Consider the following 17,791-nt stretch of genomic DNA (forward strand, 5'->3'; position numbering starts at 1 on the left):
AAAATACGAGATTGTCAAAACTTAAGACCTGTGAGTAACGTATCGAAGGTCAACTTACTTTAAAAAAAAAAAAAACAAGACAAAACAGAGATTTAAGAGATCTGAAGGCCTGAACTTTAGATATGTGAATTTAAGGCTTGTTAAGGATGTTACTTTAGTTCAATTCTGGCAAAATCCTTCAATAATTAAAAGCCAAAAGTATTCAAAGTGTGAGATATCTGGGTATGAATTAGGATAAATTACCTCAAAAACACTGGAATCTGAGGACAACAGAGACCGGGTGACTCTGGTTTCACCAAACTGGGCATTGGGAGACTCAGCCGCGCCGAACAGAAGGCGCAAGGGAGACTGGACTGTTTTCACATTAATGCTACCGATTTTGCTGTCGCTGAGTGGGAGCTGAGATGAAGAAAGAGCTTTCTCCAGGTTCCTGGAGCGAGGCTGAGAACTTGAGTAGAAAGTGCTTGAGTGTCTTCTAGCGAATTTCTTTAATCTGGGGCTCCTTCTCAGGTCTGGCAGAAAAGCACAAAGAAAATAAAATTACATTTTGTGGTTTAAAATCGTGTTTACATTGTATTAAGTTAGTATCTTCCAAATAAAATACCTAAAATTAAGATTTAACCCTATATCAAAATGCTTTCTGCCCGATAAACTCAAGCACAACTTTAGAGGTAAACAAAGGTATCGAGGTGAAGCCAGGAGGACAGAGATTTCCCAATGATTAACAATCAGAATAAAATTGTTAGTGATGTTATTTATAGTTGTCAACAACTGATACCAGCAGGTTTAAGTTATAGAGATAAAAAAGAAAAAACAGCCTAAAACTGAGGGTAGTGGATCTCTACGAACATTTTTTTTCTTTTCTGAAAAGAAGAGCTTAATTCACATTCATAAATTATGTGATGTACATAAATGTAATTTAAAATTACCTTCGGCTGGTTTTACTGGTGACTCTTCCACTATACACTCCCCTTTATGGTCAGATTTCCTGTGGAAAAATAATGAATGAACTGAACCAAATATTGCTCATTTGCACATGGATACAGTTGAGTTCAGGTAATAAAATTGTCATACCAGAAATAACAGGAGAATGACTGAAACATACCTCCCTGCTTTCAGCCGCCGTAGGAGGCGACTGGACACCTGCTTGTGGAGAGGCGTCTCACACACCTTCTTTGTGAGAAGTTTGTGCTTTTCTGAAAAGGAAAAAAAAAAAAAGACCTGTTAATATATTTTAAAATATACAATAATAAAAAATAAAAAAAAAGTGTTTTTCTTTGTTCAATCTCTTGAATACCAAGTAGCACAGCCAAATAATGGAAAACACTGCACATTTCACGCGATTGACCAAATTACCTTCAGATTCAAGAGGACGCTTCCGTTTCAGTCCTTCCACAGCAGAGGCAGACTGGCTCCTTGATAGTCTCCTTTTCGTGGAAGGCGAAACAATCTTTTGGTTGAACAGATTTCTTCTTACTTTGGTCACCTCTGTGGACCGATAAATGCATGTTGAGAAGCTTTGATACTTTACTTAGGCAGGACTTCGCAACAAACTGCAAAATTAGAGCTGACGCAATATTACTGCATGCAATGCAGTGATACTCAATACTTAAGGACCAAGTAACTAAGCTCTCTACGCCTGTAGCTGCATTTCCTTTGAACACATAATTGGCAATTTGACATTTTGAAAATAATGGAAAAAAAAAAAAATCAATTTCAAAGAAACAGTGTAGTTTTTTTTTTTGTTTGTTTTTTTTTTCTTTGGCCGTATCGAAACTGGTTTATTTCGCAAAACTGCAATGCGAACACTTTTTTCACATCACAAGTCACATGACCAACAACCCAATATTGCCGCTGGTGCAAACCACAAAGACGACGACGACAGGAAGTAGTTGGGAGGATGATTATCATCGCATGAACAAACTTACCCACATGAGATTTTAATTGCATTTCATATTTAACGGAAATGGCACAATTGTCAAAATTGTTGTTTATCGGAATACCGACAAAACTTTGCGCGCATTTGTAAACACAGCTGCTGATCATTTGGTGGCAGTTGCTTAAAGCAGGATAAAAAAAAAGTTATAGGATGTAAAAAGGGTGCTAAAGGTGGTCAGGTTCATGTTTCAATCCATATCAGCAGATGTCAGCTGGCAGGATTTGATTTGCAAACTCAAGCATCCACTGGATGCTGCAATAGAACAGAATCAGAGTCAACACTGTACAATCTTACTTGGTCGTTTCTGAAGTGCGCAGAAAGCTTAAAAACTGAGGGGAAGCAAAGGATATGGACGGTGGTCAGCTTTTTTCTTGTGACAAGATGATGAGACGTTCTTCATGTTATAAAGTGAGAAACAAACTCTAGTCTGATCCCGACAGCGCTACCTTAACTTTTCCACACATACCTTGTGTTTGTTGTTTCTGAGGTTGCTGTGCTTCTGCAGGCTTCTCCACAGCAGAGGAGATCTTCATTTTGGACTGAGGGGAAAAAAATACGATTGAATTAAATTTCAGAAAACTTGCTAAGCCCGGTGGTCCAGCTGCCCACCGTGTCTCTGAGTTAAAAAGTTAACAGGAAAATTGAAAATATGACATGTGCTGTTGGAAGACATCATATTAACAACACCTAAACACCAACCAAAAAGTCTCAAGAAAAGACAAACATGAAAAAATGCAATTAAAATAAGTATCAAATGTTTGCGGATCAGTTGTTTCATCCTTATTAAAGTGTCCAGATTTTTTTTGTTCCGTGACTTGTCACTTTAGTTGCAGAAGTCGTTACTGTTTCACTAAAGATATTTTTAACCTGTTTTTGCCATCACTGGAATAAATTATTTTTTTAAAAACCTATACTAATAAAAACTGCCTGGTGGGGGAGCAAGTAAAGCCTGGTGGCCTGCCAGGCTGATCATACATTGTGGTAAACACTGTGTTTATTAGTAAGGTGGGGGGGGGGATCTAAATCCACATGGCTCTGTGTGAAAAGTGAAATCTAAATAAAAAAATAAAAAAAGGAACTAACTGCTCTTGTGATCTTCTTGGGCAGCTGTATTTGACGAAGACTCTGTGTGGATTCAGTCATACTGCGATGTCGAGTCAACATCCCACTCCTGTACAGAAAACAAATTAAAGCAAGTTATAAAACATATATGGAACCCTGAAGGTTTACCATATGTTGTTTTTGCAAATAAAACAAATAATAAACAAAAACAAGAGCAACGCTGTTAATTTTACGACACTCCTTTCATTATTTTTCCAATTCCTTGGAGCGTTTTTGCAAAAACCCGCCTCCTCTTGTTGGCCGAACGGTTCCGCAGGTCGTGCAAGCCGTCGTCAGAGACGAGGCTCTGTGCCGAGACGGCATGCGAGGAGGCAGAGGGGGAGATGCTGTCCTTGGCAACAGAGTCATCGCTGAAGAAGTCAGCAGGCAGAACGGCCACCAGGGCGTCAGGGAGCTGAGTGCCCAGACTGTTGTAGACGTCTGCAAGCACTTTTGGAACAGCAGTCAGGAAGCTGTCAGGAGGGAGAAACAACACTTTTGTTTTTAGTTCTTGAGAAGCATTTAAATATGGCGCTTCTTCTCCTTTAGAACTGTTGGAAATTAAAGGAAAAAAAGAAGAAAATTAAAAAATGCTCATATACTAAATGTAAATTTGGTGTTTGGGTTTGGTGGGGGTTACCTCAAACTGTGCTTTCAAAAATTTTAATTCAAACCGAAATGTACAAATTTATATATGAAAAAAAAATTGTTTTATGACAAATTGAGTGACATGTTTCAAGTATTTATTTCTGTTCATCATTTTGCAAAAAAGTGTGAGCCAAAGTGTCAGGAGTGTCAGTTTATGGAGCTATCTTGACAGTCTCTAAATTGCAATATGTCGCTGAGAAAGTTGATGTCTTTTGAGCGAAACAGCTAATTTTATTTTTACGTGAATAGCTGGCAGAAGTAAGTTTGCGCTTCTTTTTGTTCATTTTTACATGATTTATTTTATTTGTTACATAAACTATCCATATTCATTATATAGTGAATGAAATAAAAAAAATTATGAAATGGAGAAAAAGTCATGAAATACCCAAAGAACTATGGTAACCCAGAAACGTCAAGAAAATGCAGAAGCTACAAGGTCAAAAGCCACAACGGAAACTGTGCTAAAACAGAAGTTAAGCTAACAAGTCTACCATAACGTCTGTTGCTGGGATTTTTTCCCTTGACCCTTGTGGGCCACCGTAAAGAACGCCCGTCTCTGTAGAGGTGCACACTTACCCTGGGAGGACTTCGTCCTGAAGAAACCTTGCTAGGCACGTCGGATCTTTCGTCAACGAGATTATTCTGAGCATTTCCGCCGCCTGACAAAAGACAAAACCTATTAAAACTAGAGGAAAAACACAAGACGGTTCTATCGACGGGAATGTTGACCCTGCTACCTCCTCCGCCATCCGATCTGCGTCCGAGCGGGATTGTTTGGAAGCGAAACGTCTGCACAGCTCCAGCCGCAGCATCACTTGGAGTTGGCACCTAGATCGGTTTGATTAGTTGGATTAGTTAGAGCTAAACAATCCAGATACGGCACAAGAACAGAGAGGTGAGGAGGAGTCGGTTCATGAAGTGAATCGATCACTCACTCTCTGACTTTGCTCTCAGCGTCGTCAGCGCCGGGGTACAGCTGGCGGATGGATTTGCCGGTCTTCATGAGCTGCTGTTCCACAAGCAAAGACGCCTTTTCCTACAGATGAGACGATGTGGTTATAGAATGCACTTAATCTCAGCTATGTTTACCTAATTTTGCCATCATATCATGATATTCATGCACCATCTTTGACTTTGTAATCATTTCCTCATTTTGAATAGACATATTATTTACTACATCAACAGTGGGAAACTTTAAAGTGACGTTTACATTAGACAATGTGAATTTTGAAGTAAGTAAAACTGGATTTTTTTTTTTTTTTAAAGTTAATGAAAAAGTATAAAGGACAGACCAACTATGAGCAATTGTGAAATTTCAACAACTGGAGAATCTTAAAGATTTTGCAGTGGACCAGATCCAATTTTGATCAATTTCTTTTCTCCCAAAAATTTTTATCACAAATGACAGGAAAAGTTCTTAAAAGTGGCTTTTATTTCAATCAACGACGAGAATCAGAACCAGACTATGAGAATTTTCCTATAATTACGAGTATATAGTTATGAGACTAGAAGAATTGATGAAACTTTACCCGAAAAATAACTTAATATGATGAGTAAAAAGTCGTTTTAATGAGAAAAACAGCTTTGATGGAGTTATCTGGATCTGGCATGACAAGGCCAGTCCATTTAGAAGCAGACACAATAATTTCAAAGTTCTGCTACTGATGACAATTTGAGGCTGATGTGCAAAAAGATGAAGTATTATCTGGAAAAAAATTATACTAAACAATAACTTCACAAGCTGCTCAATATTTCTCCATTTATTCCATTGTTATTTTTTATGGTGAAGTTCTCATAAAATTACGACTTTCTTCTGGTAAAATTATAATTTTATTTTTGTAAATAAAAAAAAAACAAAAACATCTTAGCCTAACCCTCAGTCATAAAGTTGACCAGAATTCCAAACCTAAATAAAAAAAAGATGGCAACAAGATGACCGCCCTGACATCACTATGAAATATGAAAACCCAAGGAGCTTAATGGTGAAAACAAATCCAGATTTTCCAAAAATGACATCTTCAAAAGCTCAATAAAATTAATTTATCACCCCGCCCTGGTGTGCGACAAAAACAAATCTTTATAAAGGTAAAAAACAACAACAACAAAAAAAACAAAACATTGTGTCACCTCCCAATCTGATTCTGCGGTCAGAAATGTTTTTACGGCGTTGAGAAGCTGCTGAGCGCTGATCAGGAGAGACGAGTCTCTCTCTGCTACCGTCTTGTCGTAACCGGCCTTCAAGTGGCACAGCAGCTCTTTCTCACTAGAAAAACCTGAGAAACGGAAAACAAAGCAGCAAAAGTTAATATGAAATGTGTTATTCAAGCACGTAGCAAAAAAACCTATTTAGAAGTCTGACTTACTGAGGGCGCTCGCCCCTGCGGGTTTGTTCCTGTCACTTAGCCGTCTCTTCCCGGCTCTGTCGGCCTCACTCTGACTCTTCTGAGCTTTCACGTTCAGCCGTGCCACGTTCAGCATCTGCAGCGAGCGACTCATTGTCTTCATCTTCTGCTTCACCGGCGTGCGGTGGGCGCCTCCTGCAGGGCAAAGAGCCAAAGAAAGGGAGATTTTTAAAGAAAGACAGAAAAGAACCGTAAAAGGCGAATGTAGGACAAAATTGCCCTTCAAAAATGGCTTTAGATTTTAAAGTAGCTGAATTTTGAGTAGGAGGTGGAAAGAATAATATATCTATATATATATATATATATGCAAAAATAAAAAAAAAAGAGTTGGCGTACGTTTCTTCCCCTTTTTGCTGACCGACTCCTGGTACAGTTCAGACAGACCGCTGACCAGATCCTGCTGAGCCTCAAAAAGATCCTCAGCTGATCCCTCATCTGGTACGGCGTGGAGCAATCTGCCAACAATCATTTAAGAAAACGTTTGTTTCTCCTTTCTTCACGTCAACGTCATCGTGTTCCAAACCTGGAAGTAAATCTAGATGACGTGCAACATCAGTTGCGTTTCCGTCACAAATGTGCACAAAATTTTGTAGGCATTTCAAGAACGTTGGAGAAAAAAAAAAAAAAAAAAAACGCAATTGAAATCGCACGCGAGTCATTTTGTTTGTGTGATAAGTCATTAAAAAAACATCATCCTCCAACTACTTCCTGTTGTCTCCGTGGTTTGGACCAGTGGCAACATCTGGCTGTTGGTCATGTGGCTATGTGTCATAGAAAAGTAGTGTTTCCACTGCAGTTTTTCCAAATGCACTAATTTCTATACGGTAAAAAAAAATCATCTCAATTTATTTTTGAAGTGTCAAATTAATTGCACAATATGGTGAATGGAAACATAGCTAGTGATTGTAATGCCTTCAAAGCAGATTCAGATTCTCTGTTAACAAATCTGTCAAGATTTCTTGTTAAAGAAAACATGTTAAAGCAGAGTTATTTAGAAAAAAGTGTATAAAAAAATATACAGGAAAATGTTTCTTTTATTTTTTATCATTACATAAACGTTAAAGCTGTTTTTATGCTTTTCTTATGCTCTCCTCACAATGTAACGTTTCGCACAGAATCTGCTTCTGCAAATAAAAAAAAATTCAAAAACCAAAACGATATTAAGCAGATAGGTATGTTTATAACAGTACAAAAAAAGCAACAACAACAAAAAAACAACCAATAATGAGCAAAAACCCTTTCTTTGGGAACCTGTAGGTAACAAATATGTAGAGGGAAAGTCTAGGACGACACCTTAACACAATTTGTGGTGCAATTTGTGTTCTGATGTAAATTGAGTTTTCATTTTAGGCAGGTATTCCATCGCCACTGCCCGAAATGCAACTGAAAAAATAAAGCCTACGACAACGGCAGCAGCCTTAAAAAAATTTAAATAAATAAGAATTCCTCTTGTACCTTATTGACTCCATTAAATTGGCGCTGACTCCTGACTGATCCGACTGTGGGAACCAGGCCTCTAAGGTGTGTGTCGTTGGTGACCTGTGGCTCAGCTCCTGCGCGGCCCACTCAGGCGCAGGAGGGTCCCGGACCTCGTCTTTACAACAAACGAAAGCAAATTTACGTGCGGCGTTTAAACCGAGCTCAGCATCAAAAACATGTTGCTACGCCAACGTTATTTACATTTCAGGGACGGATTGTCAGACAACATACAATATGTACCAACATCTGCAGTTAGCTGAACTGAGCAAAAACTATTAACACTTTCATAACTACAAATCAAACGAGGACTTTTTAAAAAAATGCTTGAAAAAAAAGTGCTAACTGGTGTCATCCAGAAAGCCATTTGTTACTCGTACACATTCGTGAAATATTTTAAGACTTTATTTCTTGTCATTTTGACAATTACGACTCATCCATGACAAAAACAGAAAATTCAGTGTCTCACAAAGTTTGAATATTTTTTAAAAGGCTCTAGAATATTCATAGAAAGTTGAGCGGAAGGAAAACGTGCACACGTACAATGATTCACAACTGAGGCTTGACGCACACATGAACCCTACAGATGCGCGACGAATGTTGCAGAAACCATCAGTGGAGTTTTACCTGGGACTGAGGGTTACTCAGTGGTCCAAAGACCAACAGTGTTTGTCTTATGTTGTAAATTTGTCCTTACTGTACAGTCTCGTCATATTTTCATCAATTTTTTTTTATTATGCACGGCCCCGATTACGTACTTTGCCCGCTGTGAGACAATAAAGGGAATTTCTCTACTATTCTGATACTTTGGTTATTTTTGAATTAACAGAATAATAATTGGATAGCAAAAGGCACTGAATAGGAGATTTATTTAAAGAATTTGGACTGGGTGAAGCTAAAACTGCTACTTGAGGAGTTCTGGTAGAACAAATTTAGAGACAAAGGTTGTTTTCTTATTTTAATCTTAAACGCAAAATGTTGATTTTTTTTAAATTATTGAACAGCTTTGGTTTAGTCACTGCTCTGAGTGTTTATACTCCAGTTAAGGACTCATCAATTACTAAATTAGTTGATAATTATTTGAATAATCGATCAACCGTAATTAATCCGATTAATCGTTTCAGGTTCAGTTTGCTGTAATTCCTACCGTCGTTCCCGTTGCCATCCTGGTTCATGATGTCATAGACCACGCCCAGAACGCTGTTCACCACTTCCGGCAGCTCAGCGGAGGTTTCCGTTTCGACGGGGGCAGAGATGTTCGTCTCCAGCAGCTGGTCGTGCTGCAGGACCATCGGCTGGAGAATGGTGAGCAGAGCTGTGGAGTGGGACAGCGGGGAGAAGACGGCGGGACACGACAGCCCACTGTGACTGACTTCAGCAAGCTGCGGAAACAATTAAAACAGGGAATGAAAAGATTTGGAGTCGGCCAAATGAAACGTTATATTGCTTAAACAACAGACATCGTGCTGCGTTAAATGCTCTCATACCGTGTGTGTTAGAAAACATTTCACTTTTTGTTCCGTTTTGTGGTTTTACCCCACGCAGCTCGGCTTTTAAGACGGATCTGATTTTTTATTTTTTTTAAGAGCTACATTAAAGGAGAAGGTGTGCCCTTGCTTTGAGCTAGCGCTAGAACTAACCTGTAGGAGAAAAAAAAAACTGAACAGTAATTAACTTAAGGCACACACACACACAACAAAAACAACTAATGCAATGTTTAGACTGGATTTTAACAAGCTTGTTTAACTTTCATTGCTGCATTTTGTTCCAGGTCATCGTAGTGATTTCCATCTTACAGAGGTGTGACTAAGACAGAACACAGCATTAGGGCTGAAACGGTTAATCGTATTAATTGTGATTAACTGATAATTGAAACAATCACCAGTTATTTTAGTAATCAATTAATAGTTAACTGGAGCATACAGACTCAAAAAAGGGCCAGTTGGTGAAAACAAAAAAAAACTTCAGAGCAGTAATTAAACCAAAAGTGCAAAAAAAATAGTTTTTTACATTTTTGCATTAAAGATAAAAACGCCTTTGTCCGTAAATAGGTTTTAGCCTAAACTAATCTTAGCTTCACTCAGTTCAGATTCTCTATAGGAATGTCATTGTATTGCATTTTAGGCAATTAAGTATTTATTTTCTTATGTTAAAAAAATTGCTTATTTGAATCTTTTAATGTATTTTTAATATTTGGTTAGAGAGGATGAAGAGGTTAAATTAAAAACCTGTAGAATGTGCAATCCCCCAGTTCGTCAGCAGATTAATCGATTACTAAAATAACCAATAACTGCAGCCATACACTGCTTATAGATGACACGCTGCTTGTGCATAATCTTTGTGTTTCATGAGAAAAGGAAGCTTCACATGAGAATTTGCATCTTTGCTTGGCGTTTGCAGAATCACATCCGTGTCACATGCTGGAACACATATTCACATGGGGAGACAGCTCACCTAAAACTTAGACTCTTTAAATATTACTCCTCAAAAAAAGTCACCTTACTGTTCCATTATTATATAATCTCCATAAAAAATGATCATGTGGTTAAATGTCAGCTTCTCTCTGGTCTCTCACCATGTGAAGTGAAAGAGCGGACAGCTGTGTGAAGAGAGGCAGGAAGGCCGCCGCTTCCTGGTCACTGCTGCTGGAGAGCTGAAGCAGCCACGATTCTGTGGGTGTTTGCGTCAGGCATGAGGAGTCCCAGCCCTGCAGCGCCCCCTTCAGGTACACCTCTGCGGACTCCTGAAGAAGACGTCGGCCTGGGCACACCGGCTCCACCACAACATGGCAGCTGTGAGATGCGTTTTCTAGATTAGTAACAAACAATAAAAAAAAATTTTAAGAGCGCAGAAAATAAAACAGCAAGTTTATTTATGAATATATATGCAGACACGCTTTATTTGCGTCACCTAAAATCTAGGTTTAGGTGTTTCACAACATGTCTGGTCATTTTAATGATATTATTTGTGTTCCATAAGCAACATAAAAGATTGTTTCAGTTTATATTTGGGACGATTAATAACAACTTATAGAGCTTAAACATAAAATCTCTAAATGTTTTAGGGGGGCATTTAGAAATGTTTCTATTCCCCACCCCTTACTTATTCCCTTAAAAATAAATTAAATAAACTACTTTTAAAAATAGTAGTCATCCCTTTTGTGAGTTGACCTGAATTCAAGGTCCAAATGAACAGAAGCTGTAAAAACACACTTGTGGAACAAGATGGTAGTTTGTGTGTGTGCTGAGATCACTCTGAACTCGGGGAATACCAGGAATGTTGTGGTAAAAAAAAAAAAGAAAAAGAAATCAAAAAATCTAGACTTTAACTAATCATTAAAATCGATTTATCTCCCAGACCTATTTACCGGTAAAGTAAACTTTAAAAAAAAAAAACAACAACTTTATCTGGATAAATGACTCAAGTTACAATAATTATCACTATTTTGGAAAACATTCTGCGTTTCCACAAACCGTGATCCCATCGTAGAACGCCGTCTGCGGCAGGAAAAGCCAGGCGGTACAGACTCTCTGACGACAGCAGGAAGCCCACGCTGGAGCTGAACAGGGAGGATTCCCTCCCGAGTCCCGGGTCGGATTTGTGATCGGAGCAGAGGTTCAACAGAGCCACCAGGGGGATCACTCTGCCGCCCGCTTGGGCCAGAACTGCAGACAGCTTGTCGGAACCGACGCTGTCCTCACAGCTCATGACCTGAAACGAGACGAAAGGTTCCGCAGGAGATGAACGGAGAGGGACGTTTCAAAATTAAGGCTGAAAACACGATTTCAAAGACATCCATCTATAGAATGGGTTTCACTTTGGTGATGACGTTTCTTTTCAATAATATTCTAAATTATTCAATGGGTCTGTAGAGGCCTGTCACAGTAAACAATAAATCAGTCGCATGGTACACTAAATCAAACTCGTTATTTTTTATTTTCTTGATTTATCGCTTTGCTCGTTTCTCTCTCTTTCTACCAAAACTAGTCTGGTGCTTTGCTCTGAACTATTCCTTTTTTTGAAAGACAGTTTTGTCTACAGAGACTTCAGAATTCATTTGATTTGTCGTTTCTGTTGATTTGTTTATATGTTTTGGATTTTTTAAATCCATCCCAGTTCCGATGTTTAAATGATCGTAAAATGTAACGTTTATTGAGAAAGTGTCTCAAAGCATTATTCTTCCATAATTACCATTATATTACTTGAAAATCGTCTCAAAACAACAATATTATGGTTTATCGCACAAAGTTCTGGGACAATTTATTGTCGGGCAAAAATTTCTTATCGTGACAGGCCTAGGTCTGTATAGATTTTGTTTTCCCTTAAAGCCTACATGTAAACTGAATTTTGATGGAACCTAGTTGACTGCAACAAAAAGATAATGACTCTAGTTTATCTGCTACTTTCAAAGGACATATTAATACAGAAATTATTGTGGTTTTATGAAACTAACTATAACTGCTGATGGTGTGTGAATTAGAGAAAACCCACCACAAATTCAAACTTCACCATCTAAATCTTGATTTAAGATTTTTCTCAAACGACTGTGACGTTAATGTCCCTGATGATGGTATGTGAATTTTTGGTTGACTTAATAAAAAAAAGAAAAAAAAATCTTTAATCGACTTAATTAAAGAAAAATAATAATCTGGTCGACTTTTCAGACCACTCAGTCTCTGAATTTACCTCAACATGTGGACGGGTGTCAATCCAGTGCAGAACAACTTGTTGCTGGGCAACCATGTCCTTAAGACTCTTCGGCAGGATATAATCGGTCACATCTGCTGGCAAGTCGCCATCTTTAGCAGACAGGTAGTCCAAAAGATGAGCCCTCGAATGGGGACACCGTGAGACCACAAACACCATGTTCTTCCCGCTGCTTGAAGAGTCGCTTTCTTGAGACACGCCGGCCTTTCCTGTAACACGACTTGACTTCCTGGGTCTGAGTGAAAGTTTAGTCGGAGAGGTGATGTCCGGTCTGTCCCACTGGAAGTCCAGCAGAGTTTCCCTAAGAGCGTTTTGAACTGAAACCGATTTACTGGACTGTTGCTTGTGTTGGGAAGGACACGCTTTATCCTTCACGTCGAATCTCCCTGCAAGCTCTTGCTCAAAGTCCTCGAATGTTTTGTGTCGCAGCTCCTTGAAGTCGGATCCTCTCGATATGACGCTGGCATTGCGACCAGCTTTAGCCTGGAAAAACGTATAACCCCAGCGCACTTTCTCAAATCCATATTTGTAGCCGTAATGCAACAGGATATACAATACTCCCCGTTTCACGAAATTGTTTCGGACCTCCAGTGGATGGTCTGACGCGTGATCTTCATAATCAACGTCGATAACAAACACTAGGTTGTGCAGAGCCATGCTGTTAAATGTAATGTCAATAAATGGCAAAACGGCATGAAAAACTTGGTCGTTTTGGTCAAATGTTGACCAAGATTGCCGTCACGGGGTTAGAAGTACAAATACACCCGCTCTTTCATTTCATGCAATAACTTTACCTTAGTTTTAAGTGGGTCGTTTTGGTTAACTTTATGTTTCCACGATAACAGCTACCTGCTAGCAAACAACAACGTTACGATACAGCTGTACAAACTTCAGTCAGATGTTACGAATGTTCTGACGGTTCTCTTTGAAATAACGTAACGCCTGCGCTATAAAGCAGACACCCCGGGACGTAAAAACGATACTTTCCAGACAGCTTAGAGAGTCCACACGACGTTACTCGAATACTTTAACTACATAATCGCCATTTTCCTTATAGCTGTTCTTAACCGTTCGCGCTCCTTCAATATTTGTTCCGCCTCCAACATCTAATTGGTTGGTTACTCATGACAACACCAGTTTGATTGGTCAAAAGTAAACTCAAAGCGTGCGTCACGAGTCCAATATGCACACATTCATTGGTCGGGGTTTCATGTCAACTACAGAGATTGACAGGAACAGGTCGCGTTTGGCTTTTTTTTTCTAACAGAATTGTTGTTAAAGCCTTAAAAATAATTTCGAAAATCAGCACAATGTGTTTCCCTTTTCTTTTAAAATCACTATTATTTCTGTAGTACCAGCAAGAGAGGGGGGCGGCACTCTGCTGTTAAAAAATATTTTTAAAAATCAATGGGTTCGTTGTGCTGCAGTGAGTGCACCCACTAATCAGCAGTGATTGATTAGTTTGTCGAGAACAATCTAAAACACGACTTAATCAGTTAATACATTTTTTCCCCATTTCATATTGTTTCTGAACAGTTCGTGTTTTGTTAGAGCAGGGAGGCTCAATACGTCGATCACGGAAGGTTTTGAGTGGATCTCGGCATTAGGTGACAAAGTGAACGCCGCCATGACGCTGAGACCAGCACGTCTTTGGTCCAGTACTGATAACTAGCACAATATTTACTCCTCATGAATTTTACATGCAACAGTCAACATACAGCATGCAAGTAGGTTGCTTAATTTTTCCCCCAATTAGTTTTAGATTACTGAAAGATCTCTCGCCACGACCAGACTTCTCAAAAAATGCTATGTAGTTGCATTTTATTCAAGCTGCAGTACATAGCTTTAATTAAAAAAAGTTTTTTTTTCATATTTGTTAAAAATATTTGTTAAAACTATAGCCGAAATATATATATATTGCGAGCTCCCGTTAAGTCTTTTAGGGGTCCGCAGTACCCGACCGTACCCACCTACTTTCACCCCTGAATATAGCTATAGGCTACTTTTGTCATAGTACCCCAAGACTTTAAAACTATTTTCATCCCTGATTGAAAGGTAAGAATTTTGCGAAGTTAGTTTTATTGTGCACTACTTGTCAGAGGTTTTCAATATAGGTATTTGAGAATTTGGGTCCTAATTATTTTTGGACAATTTAAAAAAAAAAAAATACACACATCACAAATGATTATTTTTTTTAATGCAAAATGTAAAAAGTTGTCGCATTATCACCATTCTGACAGACAAACCGCTGAACAGGAGAAGAGTTTGTTGTCTTTATGCTATTAGAAAGAGACACGAAGAAAGCCAAAACTTTTTATCTTTTGGCACTGCGGAATTTGCTGAAAGATTCGATTTAATTATTCATTTACAGAAAAGTTAAATATTAACGTTGGAAAACGTAACAGAAAGGTCAAGCAAAGCCAGTGCTCTCCCCAAACCCGACCTCCAAATCCATCATGGCTTCCAAAAACCAGATGTACAAATGTAAACATTTTAACCTATCAGAAAGTTGGTTTCGATAGGTTACCACAAATATTCAAATAATGTGGAATATTTAACATAATCAATCATTTGGTTCCAGGAAATATGAAGCAACATGGAATTGAGGTTTAAAAATATATTTATTATTATCATCATTATTTTCTATCTTTGCCTGAAAAGCAAAAGGCAGATTGAAACCTGCGTAGGGCTGAAATAGCCTTCCTTTTTGGGTCATCAGTTATTTATAAGAGAACTTGGCATTCTTTCTCTGTTTGCATTGCATTGCCGAAAAAGGGGGAAAATGTCCCGACTCATTCATAGCCACCCGCTTCGGATGTCATAGCAGGGCAGCGATGATGAGGTTTGGGGACTTTCGTGACCTTTCAGGAAGATGGACATTACAGTTCAATTATATAAATTATACATAAACTCTAAACAAGCACATACTTCTCGGAGATTTGTCAGGAAACTGAACAATAAGTTGGAAAGGTAAACCGCAGCCTTTGCTTTGGATTTATGATCATTTGTAACTGTGCACCAGCAGGGGGAGACAAAGAGTGTAAGCATGAAGCTTGGTACCAGAAATGACGTTTATGACACACCTGGACTCTGCCTGACTCACTTTTCCCAGGAAACATAAACATCTGAACTTGGTTGCTTGTAAAATAAAATAAAATAAAATATACCCTAAAACGTCAATGGACTCTGAAAAACAATTTTAAGGAATAAAATCAACAAGTATTTGTGAGACTGAAAATCCTCAACAGAACGCAACAATTGCACTTGTTAAAGTTGCAAAATCTCACCGTCACATCTCAGAAAACGCCAACCTTTAATTCAAGAGCGATATCAATTTGGCCTTCCAAATTTAGATTTTTTTTTTTGTTTGAATTAGGGCGACAAAAAAAAAATTGTGAAAATGTTTTATATTTTTACCGTGCAGCATGCAAGATAAAATGTTTTTTTTTAATAATCACATTTTGCAGTCACTTTAATTCCATATTAAATAAAACACATTTATCCAGTGACTCTTAAACCAAAGCAGCCTCTGGTGTGTCCAGATTTGCTCTTAATTTATTTTTTAAACTCATCTGAGTACAGCAGTTGTTATCATGAAAGAATGACACCCCTTTCCTTAAAAAAAGAGAAGAAAAAACAACTAACACTTAATTTGTTCAACTATTGCATGCTTAATTTATTGTTGAGTAGGAAAAAAGGTGATTTTAGCCTTTTTGTTGACTTTTTTCTCTCTCTCTTTTTTTTTTTTTTTAGCCTGTGAGAACTTTTGATTTAGAATTGTATATTCTTTAATGAACATCGGATTCCCTCCTGCTGCCTCCCAACAAATGAATGGACTACAATTGCAGTTGGGGGGGCCTCAGAAAATCGGTCCAGGGATTGAAGGTGGTCAGCAACCTGCAGTTTGGACATCCCTGGTCCAGATCGTTCAGAGTTGCGAGGCCTCAGGTATTATTTAAGTTTGGGGACTCATGCACAAACGCTGAGTTTGCATCTACGGAACAATTTCTGTATTTATTTGGCAACAGTTCCAGAAAATTCTCCTGCTAAAACACTCAATAAGGGGGCCACCAATTTTTTATCGTTATTATTATTATTTTTTAAATGTGCTGGTAATTCCGTGTTGATGAGACCAGACAAAGATTTCCAAAAGATCCTCCACTCTTCTTAAAAGTGAACATCAGGTGATTTTCCACGTCGTAATTGTGTGTCGTTCCATAAGCGGGTTATTGATCTTACTGTGGGTACCAATCCGAATGTTTGTTCCTGAAAAGTTTCTAGGAACCTCAATAAACAATCCAAAAAGAATGACAAATGGAAAAAATATATGTGTATTATTTTGCCTAATCAAAGAAATAGTAAATAGTAAAACCTTCCCCTTTTTTTAACGCGACATTGTGCTGCAGTGAATTCCTTGTTCTGCTTGTCATGAGTTTATTTAATTCCAGCTAAAAGAAATGTATTATTTAATTTTTGTAGATGCGATTTTATTCTCCATTTTACATAAAAATACAGCTCTGCTTTAAAAAAAAAGAAGTTAATACTTATTTGATGCTTTTTTTAAATCTCAAAGCACTATTGAGTATTTTAATTATAATTCTTTGCTTGAGTATCCTCCAGAGAATTATCCAGGAGTCAGAAACGTCAACAGATTCATGACAACGCAATTAGGGCAAGAGAAAAACAACAACAACAACAACAACAATAATAATAATAATAATAATAATAATAATAATAAACTAATCACAAAGAGGTTGTTTAGCATAATGTTTCCCAAGCTGTGGGTGGAATCACAGTGCAGATGCTAGAGACGACTCTTGTTCCAGAGAAAAAGGAAAAAGAAAAAAAAAACACTGTACCAGACATATTAGTAACGCTGATCTTTCTGTACAAGGACATCACTCCTTACCCCGCCTAAATTAGGTCTGATTAACGTCACAGAACCGTGACGGCTTTCTTACACTGCCATGTTTGAACCTTTTCTCATCTGATCCCGCTAAAATAAACTCTCCGTCTTCCATCAAACCCGCCATCTGCTCTGCCTTATGTTTGTATTGAAAACAAGAGCCATGACTTGGCTTGTTTTTGGGGGGATATTTTCACTTGTTTTTGTCTCCGGAGTGATGTCAGACACATTAGGAATCAGCAGACAACAAGAGGAATAATGTACAAAAAACAACAAAAAAAAAACCCTAAAAGTTTTTAATGAACAGGAGAGGAGCTGGAGCAGCTCTCTGATTGGCCTGTTTTCCAGCAGACGTAACAGTGTTGTGGCTGAGTTCACTGGGAAAAAAACAAAAACCTGACATTACTGAAAGTGCGTCACCGGCCGAGCGGCAGACACAGGACAAGTACTGAGTGTTCGCACACGGGGTCAGCAGAAAGTAATCGGCCTTTTACGACAAAAACACTGAAGACAAATGGGCAGATAAAGTTAACATGCACATTTCATTGGTGGAGCTGTCATGTCATTTGGTCCGTCTAACGATGAATTTGAACCATTCTTCTCAAAAGCTGC

The 17,791-nt window shown here is 38.3% G+C and overlaps 1 protein-coding gene and 1 long non-coding RNA gene across 3 annotated transcripts in view; one reads left to right on the top strand and one right to left on the bottom strand.

Moving 5' to 3' along the window:
- Window positions 1–8,851, top strand: part of LOC122835860 — a 15,555-nt gene extending 6,704 nt beyond the window's left edge. The window contains exon 2 of the long non-coding RNA XR_006371360.1: window positions 8,691–8,851. This is a non-coding gene — a long non-coding RNA (uncharacterized LOC122835860). The remainder of the gene's footprint in view (window positions 1–8,690) is intronic.
- The window catches only part of ticrr (TopBP1-interacting, checkpoint, and replication regulator), a 17,410-nt gene extending 4,035 nt beyond the window's left edge, over window positions 1–13,375 (bottom strand). The window contains exons 1-18 of one of the 2 annotated variants that reach the window (XM_044125276.1): window positions 12,253–13,375; window positions 11,040–11,277; window positions 10,142–10,374; window positions 8,714–8,948; window positions 7,546–7,684; window positions 6,427–6,545; window positions 6,052–6,225; window positions 5,816–5,961; window positions 4,624–4,724; window positions 4,426–4,516; window positions 4,265–4,347; window positions 3,289–3,513; window positions 3,023–3,110; window positions 2,406–2,478; window positions 1,357–1,488; window positions 1,106–1,196; window positions 930–988; window positions 244–512 (exon numbers count right to left, since the gene is read on the bottom strand). In XM_044125276.1, the coding sequence (XP_043981211.1) occupies window positions 244–512; window positions 930–988; window positions 1,106–1,196; window positions 1,357–1,488; window positions 2,406–2,478; window positions 3,023–3,110; window positions 3,289–3,513; window positions 4,265–4,347; window positions 4,426–4,516; window positions 4,624–4,724; window positions 5,816–5,961; window positions 6,052–6,225; window positions 6,427–6,545; window positions 7,546–7,684; window positions 8,714–8,948; window positions 10,142–10,374; window positions 11,040–11,277; window positions 12,253–12,930 (3,174 nt within the window). In that variant the 5' untranslated portion in view covers window positions 12,931–13,375. The remainder of the gene's footprint in view (window positions 1–243; window positions 513–929; window positions 989–1,105; window positions 1,197–1,356; window positions 1,489–2,405; window positions 2,479–3,022; window positions 3,111–3,288; window positions 3,514–4,264; window positions 4,348–4,425; window positions 4,517–4,623; window positions 4,725–5,815; window positions 5,962–6,051; window positions 6,226–6,426; window positions 6,546–7,545; window positions 7,685–8,713; window positions 8,949–10,141; window positions 10,375–11,039; window positions 11,278–12,252) is intronic. The other variant, XM_044125277.1, reaches the window with a different exon arrangement.
- Between the last annotated feature and the right edge of the window lie 4,416 nt (window positions 13,376–17,791).

This window comes from Gambusia affinis, linkage group LG08 (assembly GCF_019740435.1).
Source record: "Gambusia affinis linkage group LG08, SWU_Gaff_1.0, whole genome shotgun sequence".
NCBI lineage: Eukaryota > Metazoa > Chordata > Actinopteri > Cyprinodontiformes > Poeciliidae > Gambusia > Gambusia affinis.